General features: G+C 37.5%; 2 protein-coding genes across 6 annotated transcripts in view; both read left to right on the top strand.

Annotated features, from left to right (window-relative positions):
- The window catches only part of dnajc6 (DnaJ (Hsp40) homolog, subfamily C, member 6), a 35,044-nt gene extending 26,550 nt beyond the window's left edge, over positions 1-8,494 (top strand). For all 4 annotated transcript variants that reach the window (XM_088425766.1, XM_088425764.1, XM_088425765.1 and 1 more), the window contains 3 exons: positions 109-257; positions 1,025-1,201; positions 6,119-8,494. In XM_088425766.1, coding sequence (XP_088281892.1) covers positions 109-257; positions 1,025-1,201; positions 6,119-6,220 — 428 coding nt within the window. In that variant the 3' untranslated portion in view covers positions 6,221-8,494. The remainder of the gene's footprint in view (positions 1-108; positions 258-1,024; positions 1,202-6,118) is intronic.
- Positions 8,495-8,986: 492 nt separating this feature from the next.
- The window catches only part of lepr (leptin receptor), a 38,407-nt gene continuing 28,932 nt past the window's right edge, over positions 8,987-18,461 (top strand). Inside the window, exons 1-2 of one of the 2 annotated variants that reach the window (XM_088425580.1) lie at positions 8,987-9,127; positions 10,372-10,458. The gene's annotated coding sequence lies outside the window, so the exon portion shown is untranslated. Of the gene's footprint in view, positions 9,128-10,371; positions 10,459-15,339; positions 15,426-18,461 lie in introns of those variants that run through there. The other variant, XM_088425581.1, reaches the window with a different exon arrangement.

Here is an 18,461-nt window from a genome sequence, read left to right as displayed (position 1 = left end):
TGTAATTCACAATTTTTAGATAGTGTGTCACCTGCGAATACATACTAAAATAAAATCAAGAATGAATGTCTCTTGAAATATTTTGCTTTTGTGTTTACTACTTCTTAGGCTCAAAACCTAAGGCTTCCAATGCCAACTTTGATGACCTGCTGTCCGGCCAAGGCTTTGCAGGGGCCAAAGAGAAGAAAGGACCCAGGACTATTGCAGAAATGAGGAAGGAGGAAATGGCCAAAGAGATGGACCCTGAGAAAATAAAGGTACAGTAGCAACTCTTACCAGTTTGGATGAGTTTACATACAAATGTCAAATTCTCTATTCTATGAACATCCTGACCCATTAAATATAAGTGCACTGCCCAATGTTCCTGTGCACCTGGCTGCTCCTTATCCCCTGAGAATAGCGGAACCTGAATCCACAAGACAGTACAATTTAAATATTTGGAAGTACCCTGTAATTCAGTGTTTTTTCGTGATTTAAAAATTTCCTGACTTGTAGATTAATACTTAAGTTATAAGATATTTTGAAGAAAAGACATTTGGTAAGCCAAAAATGGCCACCTAAACAGAATGTTAGACAACTTTTGCCCAGATCACATATTTGCACATTTTGGTATTTTCTCAGTCATCTTTATAATGTGGATGATGCGTTATACCAAGACCCAGAGTAGGTGGAGTAGGTTGAGAATTTGAAGGTGTTTCCAAACTTTTGACGGGTGCTGCATAACGCGAAACATATCAACAAATAAACATTAAGTTGCATAAAATGAGCGTTTTCATATTTTGTTGTGATTGCACACCGGCTTACATTGTGAATGTTCATTTGTCCGCATTTGTCCTGTGACTTGCAACCAATTCAGGTTATAGTTTGCCACTTGCCCTACATCAGCGGGACAAATTTCAGGCTCACTCCTGACCCTAATAAGGATGAACAGTATAGAAAATGGAATGAATGTAAAATACAAGAATCAATTGTTTCAAATCTGTTGATGATGTTGTAGTGATGCCTTTACCTGTTTATTTTTCAGATTCTCGACTGGATTGAGGGGAAGGAGCGGAACATCCGTGCCCTCTTGTCCACCATGCATACAGTGTTATGGGAGGGAGAAACCCGCTGGAAGCCAGTTGGAATGGCTGACCTGGTGACTCCAGAACAGGTCAAAAAGGTCTACCGCAAAGCCGTCCTCGTCGTCCACCCGGATAAGGTGAGATAAGTAACACAATAGTCATATCTTATCTCAGTAAAGGACTTAGAAGGGAATGGTATTAATGTGATATCCAATCCGCTAATGTCTCAACACATCCACATTTAAATTAAGTAATATGCCCAAGACAATTACTGAAATCTAAACTCTTAAATCTCTATAAGTGTATTTGAAAAGGTTTAACTTAACCTCCTACTGTAGTATGCAGTATATTACGATTCAAAATGTTTATCTGCATTTTTTAAATTCTTCTTATCTAGTATAATGAAATGAGCGCAGCGTAAGAGAATGTACCTTATGCAACTTAATCAACATTGTTTTTTTTTCTTCGTTTGGGTGTGTGAAATCACATAGTTGTATGGTCCTATTGTGAGACATGTGGCATCTGTTTCAAAGTTCAAGTAATCAAAAATACAGTAGTTTCTTACCTTATAAAAGCCACATATTTCACTCAGAGAGAAGATATTGATAAAAAAAGAGCATTGTGTTTGCAAGTGTGACCAAGTTGTCCCAGCAATTTGCGAGACTTTAATATTACTGAGAATATATAGGCTGTCACTCATTCTCAGGCTCATTGTTTAGGTTTCGGGCCTATATTACCCCACATTATACTGCTCAGCAACTGAGGTGATCATGAGGTGAATCAATTCATCTATAATAGATAATAGTATTAGAAAAATAACAAAATAAATTCTGCCTGAATTTAAAATGTCAGCATAAGATTGAATGCATTTGCCGTGCATATCGTGAGATGGCAACACTAGCCGCTAACACCGGAGACTTGTGCTGTATCCTACAAGTGGCGTAACTTTTTTTTTTTGGCTCAATATTTCTTTAAATTGATTTAGGGTAGCCACATTACTGAATGAGTTCTATGTAGGGCTGCGCGATTGTGGCCAAAATAATAGTGACAATTATTTTGGTCATTATTGAAGTCACGATTATTAATTAATTAATTTTTTTCAAACAAGCTGTATATAAGCAAGGCTTCAAGGCTTGACACTTACAAATGATAATAGTAAACTAAAACAAATAAATAAATGATAATTAAAACAAATTCAGTCAAAGGCCTGGCAAAATCTTGACACACAGGTCAACACAACTAACTTAATTGCTGAGTGTAAACAAATGAAAAAAAATATGCCAACTTAGAACCAAGCACATTATTTATTTTTAAGCAAATTTTAATCAATAAGCAGTCAAAATGTCATTTTTGGTCATTTCAAACTGAATTTTTATAATCCGATTTTATAAATGGGTCTCAATTGACAGTCGGGAAACAATGCCCTCTGATGGTAGGATGGAAAAGTGCTTGGTTTGACTTGCAATTTTTAAATAAAGTGCTTGCCTTTTTAAATGTTAATTTCACCAATTAATCGTGGCAGCCAATACTGTGATCACGATTAAAATTCGATTAATCGTGCAGCCCTGGTTGTATGAGTATCTGTTGTATGAGTTCAAGAGAGAAAGGTAACAAAAGAAATGATTACATGTGTACATTGTAAAAAGGCCCAGTATAGAGGCTAAAATTCAGTGGTGCTAGGACGCTGTACAGCTGCATCTTGGGCCACATAAAGCATTGTCTACAAGAAACAGTAACGGACATCAAATCATAAGCATTTTAATGAATGTTGCACAGGAACTTTCTGATACATGACACAATTAGATAAAGTATGAAACTGATTACCAGAAAAATTATCACCCCCTCAATAATGTGACTGATCAGAGATCCAAAATTGGCCCAAGCCCAGTCTAAAAAAGAAATATTTTCCTGATGAACAAAATTGATTGTATCATTAAAGTGAGAAATTTTATTCCCAGTAGTGATATTAGAATCATACACAAAGGTACAACATTCAGATCCATTGTCAAAACAAGTCCCCCCTTGGCCTGCCAAGAGAAAATCCAAAGCTGCACGTTTTTGTAAAGCTAGCAGTCTAGCAGAAGCAAGTTCACTGGATGTGAGCATTAGCGCCTGGCCGATTTCGGTTGCGACAGTTTCTATTGCACAAGAAAGCTCAGCTACTTGATTGAAAGCCGACACAACGCCATATAAAGGAAGAAGCGTTCCAATTGCTTTTTTGAATGGAGTCTGATGGTGTGTCCTGAATAAATCAGAAGCACCACGTTTCAGTCTGTGAAGTTGAGATTTCTTTGGCAAATACTGAATCACTCTCATAGCTGGAATGACATAAGCTAAGCCACAGCGTCCTTTATAATCCACTGGAAGATAGGGGTAAGCCATGTTCCCACACACCCAATACATTCCTACTGGAGATGATATGGAGCAGATGGCGGCACGGTGAGCGAGCGCGTTGAGCCGAGTCGGGCCCGCGGCCTCCAAGCAGTGCTGGGGCGTTGACTTCACTGACTGGAACATGCTGTTGGGATGTCTTGGGTCCCATTTAAACGTGTGAAGGCAGTCCGATTCCCCTACAGGTTCTGTCCCATTATTTTCCAAACACCAGGAGAACATCTGAGGAATGAGCTGTACAGGAACAGGTGCTGGGGTTTTCACACACGTGTTGCAGTTTGTGTGTGGTCCCGGACATTTAAGGGGTCTGAGTTTTGATAGACGAGGACATTTAGGGTGAGAGTAGGACTGAGAAAAAGGGATATGCAGCAGTTGGCAAGTGTGACAGTCAGAAACGGGCAGGGCCATCAGAGGCAAACCTTCTCCGGCCGTGTATGGCATAAAAGCACAGACATAACAGCTTGAATTAGGCTGGATTAACTGGGCTACTTGCCACGCTATAGTCAGAAAAACATTGATATTGTCTGATCTTACATCTGGGAGCTTCATTACCTGTGGCGCACCTTGAATGGACTCCGCTAGGACCAAAACCAGAAGAAGCACGGCCATCCTTGGAATTGAAAGGAAGGATATTAACAAGAGTTTAAAAAATGAATAAGGATCAGAATTACTCAGCACGGACTTGGTGAGTCCAAGATCTTTTGTGGACTAACATGTGGAGTCTCCTCCCCTCTTTCCATTATATGTCACAAGACTCAATCAACCTCCACTAATCAATCATTAAGCTCATCATGGTCCAAAAAAGACATTCAGACTTTCAGGAGGCTGCAATGAGACATTAAGAACCCTTTGTGACACCAATCAAATGAGGGTCTGAATAGCTAACTTGCCTTTGCCTCTACGTTGTGTGCCATCGTGTGTCACAGTTGGCTGTTTGCATTCACTTAATGTTCTGTGGTCTTTTCCATTTGGCTCTTAATGTATGTGTGAACAGGTTGCGTTTGTTGACACTATTTCTTGGTAAACTGCTGCCAAGGAGTAAAGTGTATTTCTACATTTCTCACCAAATAGCAGGTTTCTGACACAAGTTAGCACTAGACACAGATAGGCACCATTTTTTGGAGAAAGAGTCCCCAAAAGCACATTGATTATAAGTATTAATTATTTTAAACAGCAAAGCCATTGCTATTTCTATTCAAGCAATCACATTAAAATGATTTTTTGACATCCCTTTTGATATATGTATAATGTATAAGCTTAAAAATGTGGATAACTTGACATTACAAGAAAAAGTACAATTATTGCTGCACGTAGTAACACGTCATTATCATCAAATGACATTATCATTACAACATTAATAGTTAAATGTCAAGATTGCATTTATTTTAGAAATTGTTTATTAACTCAGTCACTGCCAGCCCAGTTAAAATAAATTTTTGATCTTATATAGCTGCCAGTGGCAGTTGAAGTTAACTTGTCCATTGCAAGCCCAGTAAAAATAGAGCTTTGACGCATGTATTGTACAGTAGCTGTCAATGGCAGCGACTGAGTCCATATATTTATATTGAGTCCAGAAAAACGTGATTATTTTATTTGAAAGTCAATTTTTCAATCAAAATAATTACAAGACAAAAATTATGCTATTTTATTGGAATCAAAACAAACATTGTTCTGTAACATCTCTAGAAAAACACACTTCCAATTAAGTGGCCAAACCGGGTGTCATTTTTATTCTAAGGAGGGTGGTATCTGCAAAATGTAACTATTATGGTATCTTGTAATCTAACTTTGTTCCTCTTTCAAGCAAGTAATCAATAAAGTAGCTAAGTTACGTTTTTCAAGGCCATTATGGCAACACATTCACCTTAGGCCGGGATATTTTCCAGCTCAACTCTGATCATTAACAAGATAAGCAAGAGCAAATGGCTACAACTACAACATCCAATTAGACAAATGTTATTGAAATAATGAAAACAAAACTTGTTTAATTCATTGTTGAGCTACATATAGGCAGTATTTATATAATACATCACTTGAGTGAAAATACGAGTATAGTACTGAACATTCAGAGAGGTATTCTGCAATCTATTAGAAATATGCATTCTCAAAAAAAATGAACCTTAGATTGTAACACCTGCCGATCCAGTGTTTGCATATTTGTGAGTGGTTTGCCTACAGTTGTTCATCCGCCATGAATGTCTGGTAGTCGGTGAGTGGTAGTGTCTGCCTTTCACCCAAAGTAAACTGACCTCCAAGTGACCCTTAACAGCAATGTTCAATTGAGTGATGGGCTGATGGTACAATACTCACAAAATTGCTGGCAAAACTCAATTAATGAAAGAAAAGCACTCACCAAATTCAACTGAAACTTAGAAATGTAACAAATAAAAATGTATTGAAAATTAGAACATCAAAACTGGGCTATTATTTTTTAATTGTTATTCAACAGAAAAAAAAAGAAACTTTTTTCCCCACTGTAAATCAAAAGCAGTTGCAGTTGATTCCAAGACACCAAAAAATGCATAAAAATATTGGCCCTTATTAGAGCACTGACATTGGCCAAACAATTCAAATTTGGATCAACACAAACATATTTCCCACTTCTGCAATTGAGACAACATGCCGATTCTTTGCTGATTTATGTCTTTCATTTCTCCTCACAGGCAACAGGACAGCCCTATGAACAATACGCCAAGATGATTTTCATGGAACTAAATGATGCCTGGTCTGAGTTTGAAAGCCAAGGACAAAAACCTCTATACTGAAATATGGAGTGCGGGGGAATTTCATCCCAAAATTCATCCAGCCATGTTGGGTTCCCACCTCCCAATTTCTACTTGGCCCTGAATGAGGGCGATAACCGTATAGCCTCCTACTCTATATCCTTTGTGCAAAATGACCTCCCCTTGTAAGGTGCCCTCGGCTCTGAACTGTCTCACCAATGGAGTACCTTGACTTGACGAGATCAAACGACCTAAAAAAATTAGATAGTACACGCACAAGATAAGAGAAAAACACATCAGTGAATAGACAGTGAACAAGTGAGGGACCGTGCTACATTAAGTGTTCCCATTCACAATTTTAAAAGTTAGTTTAGACCTCCTTAGTTGTTTTAGAGAAACGTCAAGTGCAATTGTACAAAAATGAACGAACAAAGCTACAATAAAAGGCATCAGTAAAGATTCCATTATACTCCACCCGAAACATACCAGTATCATTTTTTGACAGTTGAGCCTTATGCTTTTACTTGCAGTAATTTAGGATTAGCACATGTACAGTTCTAAACATGAAGCACTTTGAAGCCTCATGCATTGTCACCAATCAAGTAGAGCTCATTTTCAGTGGTAGCTATCGAGAAGTCTGCTCAAAAGCACAAACATAAATCTGTGCAGCTTTTAAAGGGAAGGTGATTGATATTAATCTTCAATATTTTCATTTGCTTCTTTGTTTTGATGGTATAAACAAATTACGCTTGCCTTTTGCTCCTGTAGTTAGTGAAAATTTTGCCGATGTCTGAGCCAGTAATTCCACAGTGTCAAACTAGCTGTGACCGATCAGACAGAGCTCTTTTTGTGTGTTCAGCCCCTTGTGGGTTGTAATACAAGTTTTAAGATATAGAACATAAATGACCTTGTTTTATGCATCGGAGCTTGTCTGAATCATGTGCTGCACCCCTAACTCGTCAAAATGCAATAATGGGTTCTGGGTTTACTGTCTAAAATTAAATTATTATGAAATAATGATGGTAATCTGCAGTGGCTGACAGGAGCAAATGCACTGCAACCGGCAGAATGCTAAACACAGGAATGAGGGAAACAAACAGAAAAAAAATATAATCTGGAAACAAACATTAAAAAAACAGCAACAAAAAAAAAGATGCAACCACCGAAACAAAATGAAAGCAATCTTACAACAAAACAAGTGCACAGCAACACTAATATTAAAATAAACAGACCAAAAAGTGCAAACACATGAAAAGGAAACCACTAAACGCTGCAATGACAAAATATACTGCAAATTTACAACACAATGGAAATGGTACCAGTAGGGGGCGTGGATTTTTTGTTTGCAGTTGTTTTAATCTCTGTATCTTTCATTGTACTTGTTTTGTTGTAAATTAGCTTCCATTTTGTTTTTGTGATTGTTTTTGTGCAGACTTTGTCTTACGTTATACGTGTGATTATTATTATTATTATTATTATTATTATTATTATTATTATTATTATTCGTTTGCCTCACTTCTGTATTTGTAGCATTCTGCCAGTTGTAGCCTGTTTGCCCCCATCGGCCACCGTAGTAATCCTATTTAATGTATACATTAGTCGACGGTATTACTTGACGCTATGAGTTTACATTTTTATGATGAATTCTATTGGAGCACTGACACTTTTAATTGTTGAAACAATGCTCATGTAATTTGTTAGAAATATCATGTCACATAAAAAAATCAAGTTACGTCAACAGCTCTAGATCTGAATCAAATATCTGATTCTGGGACATGTTTAAGGACATTTACAGTAAATGTAGAGGTCATTTAATGCCTGTCCAAATTAATTTTAATCCTGTTATAGTTGTCATGTTTTGTCATTTGTTGGAATATTTTATTTTCAGGACTCTTTCATTTGTATTTCGTGTCATGACTGACAAGTACTCAAAGGAAAAGACGCTTTAATTTATGCCTGGGATCCAGAATGTTTTAAATCCTCTGAAATGTGGGGGGCACTCAACAACTGAGACACTGGAAAACTGAAAAGGAAGTGCAGACATAAACCTTGTACTTTACGTGCTATCGTGCTCTACTTCTGCGGACGATCAACATGTGGAATAACTCGTACGCGCCCTTGCTGACCGAATTATCCATCGACAGTCTTACAAGTCAGCAAAAAATCTATAACATCTATGTTGTACTCAATGGATGTGTGTTGTTCAAATTGTGGTTTGTATGAATGTGATTTGGACTATTGTAAGTTTCGTGTTTGCCTGTCTGCTGTTAACGTATTACTAAACTGAGTAAAATGCTATTGATGTGTTCCCTATAATTTGGCTGTGCTCATGACTGAATGTTTACTTGAAGCGGTTTCATTAGTGAGTCGTCCGTTGTTTAAGCGTTGCCTAGCAACGCGTCTCGCCACATACTCGGCCACGTCACTTCTATGGATTTCAGGACCGGCATACGTGAAATAAAAACAAACGATCCAAAATGTCGCCATGATTACAATGACTACAGTTCTGAGTGGCCCTTTTAGACTAACTACAAGGTGCCAATACAAGCCAGCAGACGCTCTGTCATGCAAAAGGAGCACGGAACCAGTTATTTGAATATTGAATTGAATGAATTGGTTAAATATATGATAATCGAGTATTTGCGCCAAAGGACTCATTAGATGTGCAACGTGATAATGCGCTGTCGTGAAAGCGAGTGATTGACTGCTGCTGCACCCAAGGCGACCTCTTACCACGTCACACACACACCTCATCCCCTTGTTTTTGTTACATAAGAATAATCAATCGTAGAATCAGGAACACAACCAATCAAGAATGACCGGAAATGAGTTCTTAAGAAGTACATCCCTAGTTGTGCTAATTCTTTTTCCGATGTTGCCAGGTTTTTCGTTCTTTCATGTGTTCCCGGGAAACCTGAAGCATTCAAGAAAACAATTCTCCAGTGTTTAGTAAATTACTCATTCATTGGGTTTTAGAAAACGCAGATTAGGTATTCCCTATGCTATGCTATCAGGATTACAAAATATGACTTGCAAATATGCTAGTGACTGTCATTCCTGTGTGACATGTTCTTATTTTTGTACTGATAACCTCCAGATTGTGGATGTCCGAACCTTAGATTATAATACTGTTCATTACATCCCATATGGAAGCATTTAAGATGGACTCATCACATTTGTATAGCAGGACTGTGATGTCATTGCCAAGAGGAAATTTGGGGTGATTTTCAATACCTCCGTCAATCGATGAATCACATGCTTACTTGCTGTGCTTTTGGGTTTGTCCCTTCTCTCCTTGCTTTCTCTTGACGCATTTCCTGAGAGACCATCAGCACTACTCTGCTGGATCCAAGTCAGTTAGCAAAGGCTGTTTGTTTTTCATTTTACCCTACTCCATTAAGCACAAGTCTGTACATAAAAGATCACCAGGCGCCTTTCATTGGAATGTTAGTCCCTTTCCTAATTCCAGCTCTAGACATTCTCTGTATAGCTTATCCCAACTGGGGATGTGGCAAACACACTCATGTAAAGGTCTGCATCAAACAATTTAAGAAAAAAAAATGCAAGATCAATCCAACTAAGTTTCTCTGGTTTTGAAACCGTGATGTCATAAAACTGTGGTACTGTGTATCTGAAAACAGTTTACCAACCAGTGCCTGAAGTAAATGCAGTCTTCAGCAGAAACGTGCGTGAACCAAAACATGTAGGTTTTCTTTTTAACTGCACCAACTCATTCTTCCCATTACCTCCACTCTGAACAGTACATGATTCACAAGCAGGGTTACTCGGGAGCAAATGTTGAGGCAGGCCCTCATGAAATACACCCAAACCTTCTATGAAAATAGTATACACTATTTGCATAAGGAACTCTTGCACTGCCTGGAATGTCCTGGATTAGGACTAATGAAATTTTCAACGGTTCAATGTTTTGTGTCTTTGTCAAGTAGACAAACATATTCAGTGACGTTGACTTAACAAATGTCACAACACATCAAGAGGAATGCATTTGTTGGATAAACAGCTTTCAAATATGTGTGTTTTCAACAGATAAGGGGATCACTTGCCGTCTGTTGGCGGAAAGTTATAGCTATGCTGTAGCTATGCAGTACAGCAGTTATGTTCTTACTGACACACCCACCCTCTGTTTTACCCTTTAAATTGATTCTAACAGTCTTCTTTTTTTCTTGCGCCAGGTGGTTGTAAATCCTCAGGGCAAGTACAGGAGCAGAAGAAAGACATGAAAATGGGAGTGCATGTGACAGTTATCCATCCAACAAATGGTAAATTTAACTTAAAAAAAAACGTTCCGATGACAACTTTGATCAAGTAACATGCAAGGAGCTTGCCTACCCCAGAAATAGATCAGGTTTAGGCTACCACATAAATGCAAAGCACCCAGCTGTGTCTGCAGTCACAGCTAATAATACCAACAAAGATTCAACTGGACAACACCCAGAATGTTTAAGTAGTTGGAAATTAATAAAAGAAAGCAGCACCATTTCTCCTGGTGGTCGAAACTAAAGGTTGCAGCCAGCACTTGGCACTAGTTCTAAATACAAGCAGAAGTGGTCACAAGTGCATCTGTAATAGACAGTAAATGACTGAAGCCACTTTTTTGTTGCTATTGTAAAGCAATCTATTGGTCTGCTATAATAACACAATCTACCCACTAAATGAACAAATCAAAGTCTGGTTGAGGGGTATTGTTAGAAATATTTACGTGAGATTAAAAAGAGATTAATTAGATCAATTAATTACAGAGTTTACATAACTAATTCCTCATTTTTTCAATATCTTGACAGCACAAGAACTCCATCCACCTGTGTATGTTTGCATCACTTAATTGGCTGGTATACTGCCACCACATTTGTCTCCAGTCTTAGATAGGTTTATCTGCTTTCAATTACCTCAGTTTAAACATGCATGAAAAAATACACAAAGAGGCTGCACTCAAAACAATAACAAAACTGAAACAGTAACCAAACCCAAGCAGGGAATTAAAGTGTTTATACTCCATTAACTAGAATAATCAAACAAAGGATCTGAACAACAAGATTACACTGTCTATCACATTCAAAAGAAATAGTGCCTTATTGGACATTGAATATATCATATACAATCTTCTTTCACGTAATGAGCACTGTTTTTTGGCACCATAAAAAAAAAAAAAAAATCGCACAAGCATTTCAGAATGTTTCAGGTGGACTATGTTCTGTCCACCAATTCACACATTTTCACCTTATATATGTATTCATTCATATATACACACCACTGAAAACTGATTTCTTTCAGTAGTTCAGGCATCAAATTTGAGTTGAATATCTTATGCGTGATCACCTTGACTGTGGACCTCTCACAGGGTAGCAGTGGTCACATAAAGTATTTTCAGAGGCCTGCTCAGTAACCTCAAAAATAGCATTTGAAGAAGTGGCAATATGAGATGCAATAGGAGTAACATACGTTAATTGACAGCAAATACGGTGCTCTCAGCTCATAATAATCATGACCTGATATACAATTAAGACTATTTGGCTTGGAAGGTGTCTTGCTTGTCAACGGTGCTGTGGGCAGCAGAAGGTTACTGGCAGTTTAAAAATAGGTTTGTTTCCCTTTGCGTTCCATTTCTTGTGGGTACAAACTGGCTGCAGCTGTGATGGAAAATAATGGAGCTTAAATAGGAACCCATACAAGCCTTTCAAATGTTTTTAATTAGGATCTGAATGAATGTGGTTCTTGGTTACTTGACTCAAGAGCTTTTGATGACAGTAGTCCCGGTGACTTGTGAAGTCATTATTATTAACTCCCCTCATGAACGTTATGTATGAATATATTCATATACGGTGTCTTGGCTCCAATATCATAATATAAATTTTCTTTGAGAGCAACTTCAAATAGTGTAAATGATTTGAACAAGTAAGTAATGATGGCATTGCATGGACAACATCCAAATGGTTACATAATTCCTGTTTTGAAGATCATAAACAGCTGGATATTTTGGGGCTAACATTTAAAGAGACAAAATCCAGCAAGCGCTATCAGTTCAATGAGCCCTGTGAGTTGTCCTAGTGAGCTGCGTGCCACTGACTGCACAGTAAAAGTGAGCTCTTTGATTCTTGCTCTGGAAAATCAGACACTTCCTGTTATCAATGAAGTTAGAAAACATCTGCATTTACAGTGAAAGGGACTAGAGCAACCCCAAATACAAGTCAGGATGTCTGCTTTCACTGTTAACCGTATGTACAGTACAAGTATATTATGTACATTTTTCACATATTTCAGAATTATAATTTCAGCAAACCTGTATTATCCAGGATGAAAGTAGTAAATTCAAAAAAATTCAAACAATCAAAATGTAAACAACCTTAACCCAAACACTTCTCTGAAGCCACCATAGCGATACCCCCGAGTCAGTGCTCCCCTCCCACCTACCCTCCTGTGTTTTGCAAATACTGCAATCGTTTCATAAGTAGGCCAGTTGCTGGTGTTGCAATCGACAGATTTGGCTAAAAATGGCCGACACTACTAATTGTTTTAACTATTTAACTTGATATACTTCAACTATTTACAGCAGTTGTTCACAAGTAGCTATGGTGTCATTATTCGTGACACATAAATCTATACCGTAATCTTGTATTCTTAAACATACTAAACATATATTTTAAAGATCATTCTATTGACCTGCCATTCAAAGTAAAGCAAATCTTTATTTTTACAAGCAATGCTTAGGTGCGCAACATAAGAAGGTTGTGCAAGGAAAAGACCAGAATATTACCTACCAGTTAAAAAAAAAAAAAAAATAATAATAAAATGAGATCAAAACATAAATGAAACATATGTGCTAATAGTGGCATTTTAAACTTTCTACAGTTAACTTTATGCATTTACTGCATACAAATATATATCACATTTAGCACAATGGCAATACAAAATTTTGGGTGCTCGAATTCTAACCTGGGAAGAAGTTAGCCAGGCTAATGTAAGTGTCCTGTGGGTTTTAGAAGTCCAGCTGCAAGATTTGCTGCAAGACTCCCAATTCAAATGATCAATATTGGTACCATCTTCTGCAGACCTTGTTTATTGTCTGATCATTTGTATCAGCCGTGTTGCAGCCGGGAGGCATACAAAACATCTAAGACTGTTCACTTCCCAGAGCAGACTACGTTCCATAATCAAGCAAATAATAAGGTAGGCAATAAAACAAAAATGAAAAACAGTAATAGAGCAACAAGGGCAGTGATAATGAACCACTAATAAATAAATAGACTTGCATTCTGAACATACTACGGTGTAGACTGAGTGAAAAAACTGTATACATATGAGAAAGATACGTATTCTGGTGAGAAGAAAGCGTTCTAACTCGGTTAAAAGTTTCAAATAGTTCAATTTCCATGACTCGGGCGCTTTGAATATGGCATACAGTCACACTGGTAACACTTCCTCTGCCAATACATTTGTGACCACTGCAGTGAGCAGTTGCTTTTGGTTGACATCTTTTGACTCATTCGACTTACCCTTTTAAGCCCTGGCCTTTCTGAAGATGTCTTAAATGTTTGGGTGGGATGCAATTAACGTTGTTTTCTTGTTGAGACAATGCGACCACAGTAGTGGACACAAATGAATGAGCTGAGTCTCAGGAGGACAAGACAAGAATGAATTCCCTTACATCTTCATTAATTAAATATATTGTGTCAAGTGATACATTCTGGTAACTGAAGGAAAGTTATTTTTTTAACAATATATTGCCAATTGAACACTGTTATTCATGTGGAATAGAATTTGCTAGCCTGTAAATATCTGTCTATAATTTATGCCTTTTGAAATGCTTTGGGACAAACAATGTTATATTTTCATTCCATTTTTTTTTTTATAAAGTCATTCAATGCCAACTATTTTCAGACCTTCTTTTACCCTAATATTTAAAAAAAGACATTGTAAATTAGTAAAAGCAGCTTGGTGGTAAACTGGTTGATGCTTCCGCTCACAGTTCAAAGATCGTGGGTTCGCTTCTGGAGTTAGCAAGTTCTCCACATGCCAACATGGATGTACTCTGGTTTCCTCTCACATTCCAAAAACATTGCATATTAGACACTTTAATGGTCCTTAAGTGTATTTGTGAGTATGAATAGCTGTCCCTCTTTGTGTGCCCTGTGAGTGGCTGTGAGTGGCTGATGGCCAGTTCATGTACGCCTCTATTGCCCAAAGACCACTGGGATAGGCTCCAGTACACCCGGGATATGAAGATAAGCAGTTATAATGGACGGATGGATGTATGAGTGGATGGATGGAAATTAGATCCTCTGACTGGACTCTGTAAAAACGTAGAAATACAGCTTTCAGATAAGTACGTAGTTGATGAATCCTTTTACTAACAAAATATTTTAACTTTAAAAAAATATATAATGGGCCCTATCAATTTCAAAATTGGTCTTTGCTCTGAAAATCAGTGAATCAATCCTTCAAATTTTCAACATCTTTTCAGTTTTTCCCCAAAAGGACTAGGTAGACTCAGGTGAGTTTACTGAGGGAGTTAAAACTAGAGGTCACTCTTCCCTGCTGTTCATATTAGACTGGAATGTGGCACCTGACACAATACAAAAAGAAACTATATTGCTGCTATTGTAAGATCACACTTTTGATTGCCAGCCGGGGTACGCTTCATAGTTTGCAGTACTCTGCATCAGTCAGGGTGAAGACATGCAGTCAAAGGACGATGGCAAGGCAAGTCATAGGCACCTCCTCCTCTAACACGTCAGAGGACAGCTCAAATGTCATTCATCACTTTTAGTAGACCAATTTTACACATGGCGACACGGGAAACCCCTCTCTTGGGGGTTTCATTGAAAACAGGTGACTGACACAAAAAGATGAGCTCTGCATTAAACTGTTGTCTGTCAGTGAAATCCTTTAGGGCACAGCTGTTATGACATCCACTTTGTGTACATGCATACAAAAATAGTGGTGTGCTCTATGCCAACTACACTCTACGCAACAACTAGTGCAAATGCACTCATGCACCTCTTGGTTCAAGTGCCCTGTGTGTGTGTGTGTGTGCCTGTATGTGTGTGTGTGCATTATAACACTGCGGGTCAAAAATAGCTCAGTGTACCCAGAGACACAAACTCTGCATAGAGCTTCCAGTTCATTGGACTCACAATACTGGTGACACTGCCGGGTCAGGACTTTTATCGGATGCCCAACTTTGTATTTCCAGCTTTGATTCTAAGCAAGTAAAGTCTCAAGGCAACAGGTGAGTCATTTTTATATCTTGTGTGGATACAATACATGGCCCAGCCTACACAGTACAAACAGACAAGTTGTGCTTGAGGTTGCCAGTTTGCCTTTTTGTCTTAGAAAAAGAAAACAACAACAAACCTTTTGTGTCTAACCTTTTCTGTTTTTCTGTTGAACTGTCAAAACTCCCACTTTGCCTTTTGATTTGCATCTGATGTTTCGCTTTGTTGTTTTAAAGTAATTTTTTTACTTTCAAGGCTTTTTATGACATTCAAATTGTCCTTGTGTCAAGTCTTGTTGACGTTGCGTGGTCTGCCCTATTTATCTTGCTTTTATAAAAGTAAATGTCTCCAACGCAGAAACAACTTTGATTCAAGCCTTTGTTTCAAAAGTTATTGATGTTTTTAAAGTTTTAGCCAATGTTCTGTGCTCTGTTAGGTTGCTGCTTGTTAGAAGTGCAGCACTTAAGATTGTACAAAAATTTAACAGGGATTCTGGTTTTCGTCAGTTGTGGACCATACTGGACTGTAAGTTGCAGCTTTTCTAACTGAGGAGTTTTGAGTATTATTCTTTGAGAAGACCATAATGACTTTAATGATGAGTCAGATTTGGTAGTTTTTTTTCCGATAAAAGTCTTAACAACGGATTTTTGTTTTTGTTTTTATGATTTTATTTTAATTCCCAGATTTGATTGACTTGTTCTTCATAGAAAATAATTGTTGAAAACTTTGATTAATTGTGATTAATTAAGAAAAATTTGAAGATCAACTAGCAAAAAAACAAAACAAAACAAAACTGATGGGGTATACAAACGCGACCCTGGTGAGGATACACATGTATAAAGGGCGGCATGGTGGAAGACTATTGTATGTGGACTTTGCATGGTTTCCCTGTGCCTGTGCATGGTAGGTACAGTATATTAGACACTACAGATTGACAGATTGCCCTGAAGGGTGTTAGTGAGTTTGTGTGTTCTACACTTGGCTAGCAATTGGTTCAGTGTGTACCTCGCCTACTACCGAGAGACTGCTGGGATAGGCTCCAGCATGACTGCGACTCTAGTGATGATGAGCGGCTAACAGTTATCATATATTGTACAGCCATATATTTTATATATATAATATATATGTATGTAACAATATTATATTATTATAAGGTTATTACAGTATATACATCATATATATATATATATATATATATATATATATATATATATATATATATATATATATATATATATATATATATATATATATATATATATATATATATATATATATATGGTGACTGTTACTGTTTATTTCATATAGCAGACATGGTATTTCTGTGAGATTTGTTTTTCAAAGAGGTGAGTTACGACTAAATAAATAACATATATTTGCGGTGGTGCACATGAATAGACAAAGTGCTAGTGTGTGGTGGCCCGGTAAGAAGTGAGGTAAGATTAAATACAAACATTTAAAAGGTGCCTCGGGCTAAAGCTTTACAACCCAGCTCAAGCAGACAGCCAGTTGTGTCTCATAGAAGACCTCTGTTTTTTAATCTATGTCACAGCTAACGGCCAATTCACCCATTCAACCATTTGGGTTATTTCAGCTGTCGTTGCACAACACATAGCCAGACTTCTCCATGGTAACCAAAGGCTTCTGCATGGTGCCGTTGGCTGCAATAGACCTTTAAGGGTAAAGAGAAACATGAGCTTAAAGTGATCACGTCAATTTATTTTAAATCACTAAAGACTCTCTGTCGTTGTTACTTATTAGCCATTAAGCAAAGCACACACACACACACACACACACACACACACACACACACACACACATAGAATAGAATAGAATAGAACAGAATAGAATAGAATAGAATATTTGTCATTGTAAAACAGTTATACAGCAATATTATGAGTGCTGCTCTGTTTTGTCCATTTGACTTAAATGTGAACAATAAACAGAATAGAATAGTTTCACAGTTCATAGTTAAATTGCTGATGCTGATACCAGGCGCCTTTAAAACAACATGATTAGTATAATGCTTGCCCTGAAAGAGGACACTGCCATAATTTGCTTGCCTAAGGTGCAAGTGCAGGTGGAAAATGTTTTCCAGCTGGCTTATTAACCTTACCATCATTTCATAAAATGTGACCAAGGCATGACTCAAAGACAGTAATGCCCAGTATTCTTGTCTGCTGCTTAACGGACATGCATGGGTAAGGATGAAAAGGTGCTGAATGAAAAAGAAACAACAAGAGGCGACTTGTAGTGGGTGGAAGGAGAACGTTCAATGCAGTCAATTCAAACAACAGATGTGTTTAGAACTTGAGTGGCAGGTTTTATACTTTGGAAAAATACTTGTGTGGTGACCATTCTCAAGAGGTCATGAGAATCTGAGGGCAGACAAGGTTATTTATGACAAAACAACTTGGACTTAATCACATGGCAGCAATTTCATTGCTGAAAGAGGGTTACAAAATGAACGATTAACAAGACTTTCAAGGTACTTCTGAATTGACAACGATTTTAGAGATGCAGCAGTCCCAGTGCGTGACAAACAGCAGTGGCCATTTAAATATATTTTGATAATGAAGTGTGAGAAAACACGCTGTGGTTGTGTGTGAGGGATGGTTTTGCCTGCAGCATATAGTGCGTGATAACAAAACATTTTTGTTCAAGCTGTCTTTATGTGTGCTTTCTATATTTGTGAACAGACAAATATAATGTGGTATGCATACTGCAGATATAGGATTGTAAATAGTTGTAATTAGAACCCGATCAATATGGACATTTTTCAGACATCTTAAAAAAGAAATATAACAAAGCCATTATAATTTGATTCCCACCTCGATTAATTGGGAATCAAATTATAATGGCTTTGTTACCTCCCAATGCATTTCCATTAATGTTCACTATTTATGGACCAGCCTGGTACCTATTCCCTCCAAATAGCAGGGTTCAATAGTAAATATTTTGTCTCGTTTTTGATTCATAAAATGCATTGCGTGGCGCAATTAATGGCATTTAACGGACATTAATATTTGTCTTTTTTTTTCTGTTAGTCA

The sequence above is a fragment of the Hippichthys cyanospilos genome, chromosome 10 (assembly GCF_059441005.1).
Source record: "Hippichthys cyanospilos isolate Australia breed blue-spotted pipefish chromosome 10, RoL_Hcya_1.0, whole genome shotgun sequence".
In the NCBI taxonomy this organism is placed as follows: Eukaryota; Metazoa; Chordata; class Actinopteri; order Syngnathiformes; family Syngnathidae; genus Hippichthys; species Hippichthys cyanospilos.
This window is presented reverse-complemented; position numbering and strand designations above follow the sequence as displayed.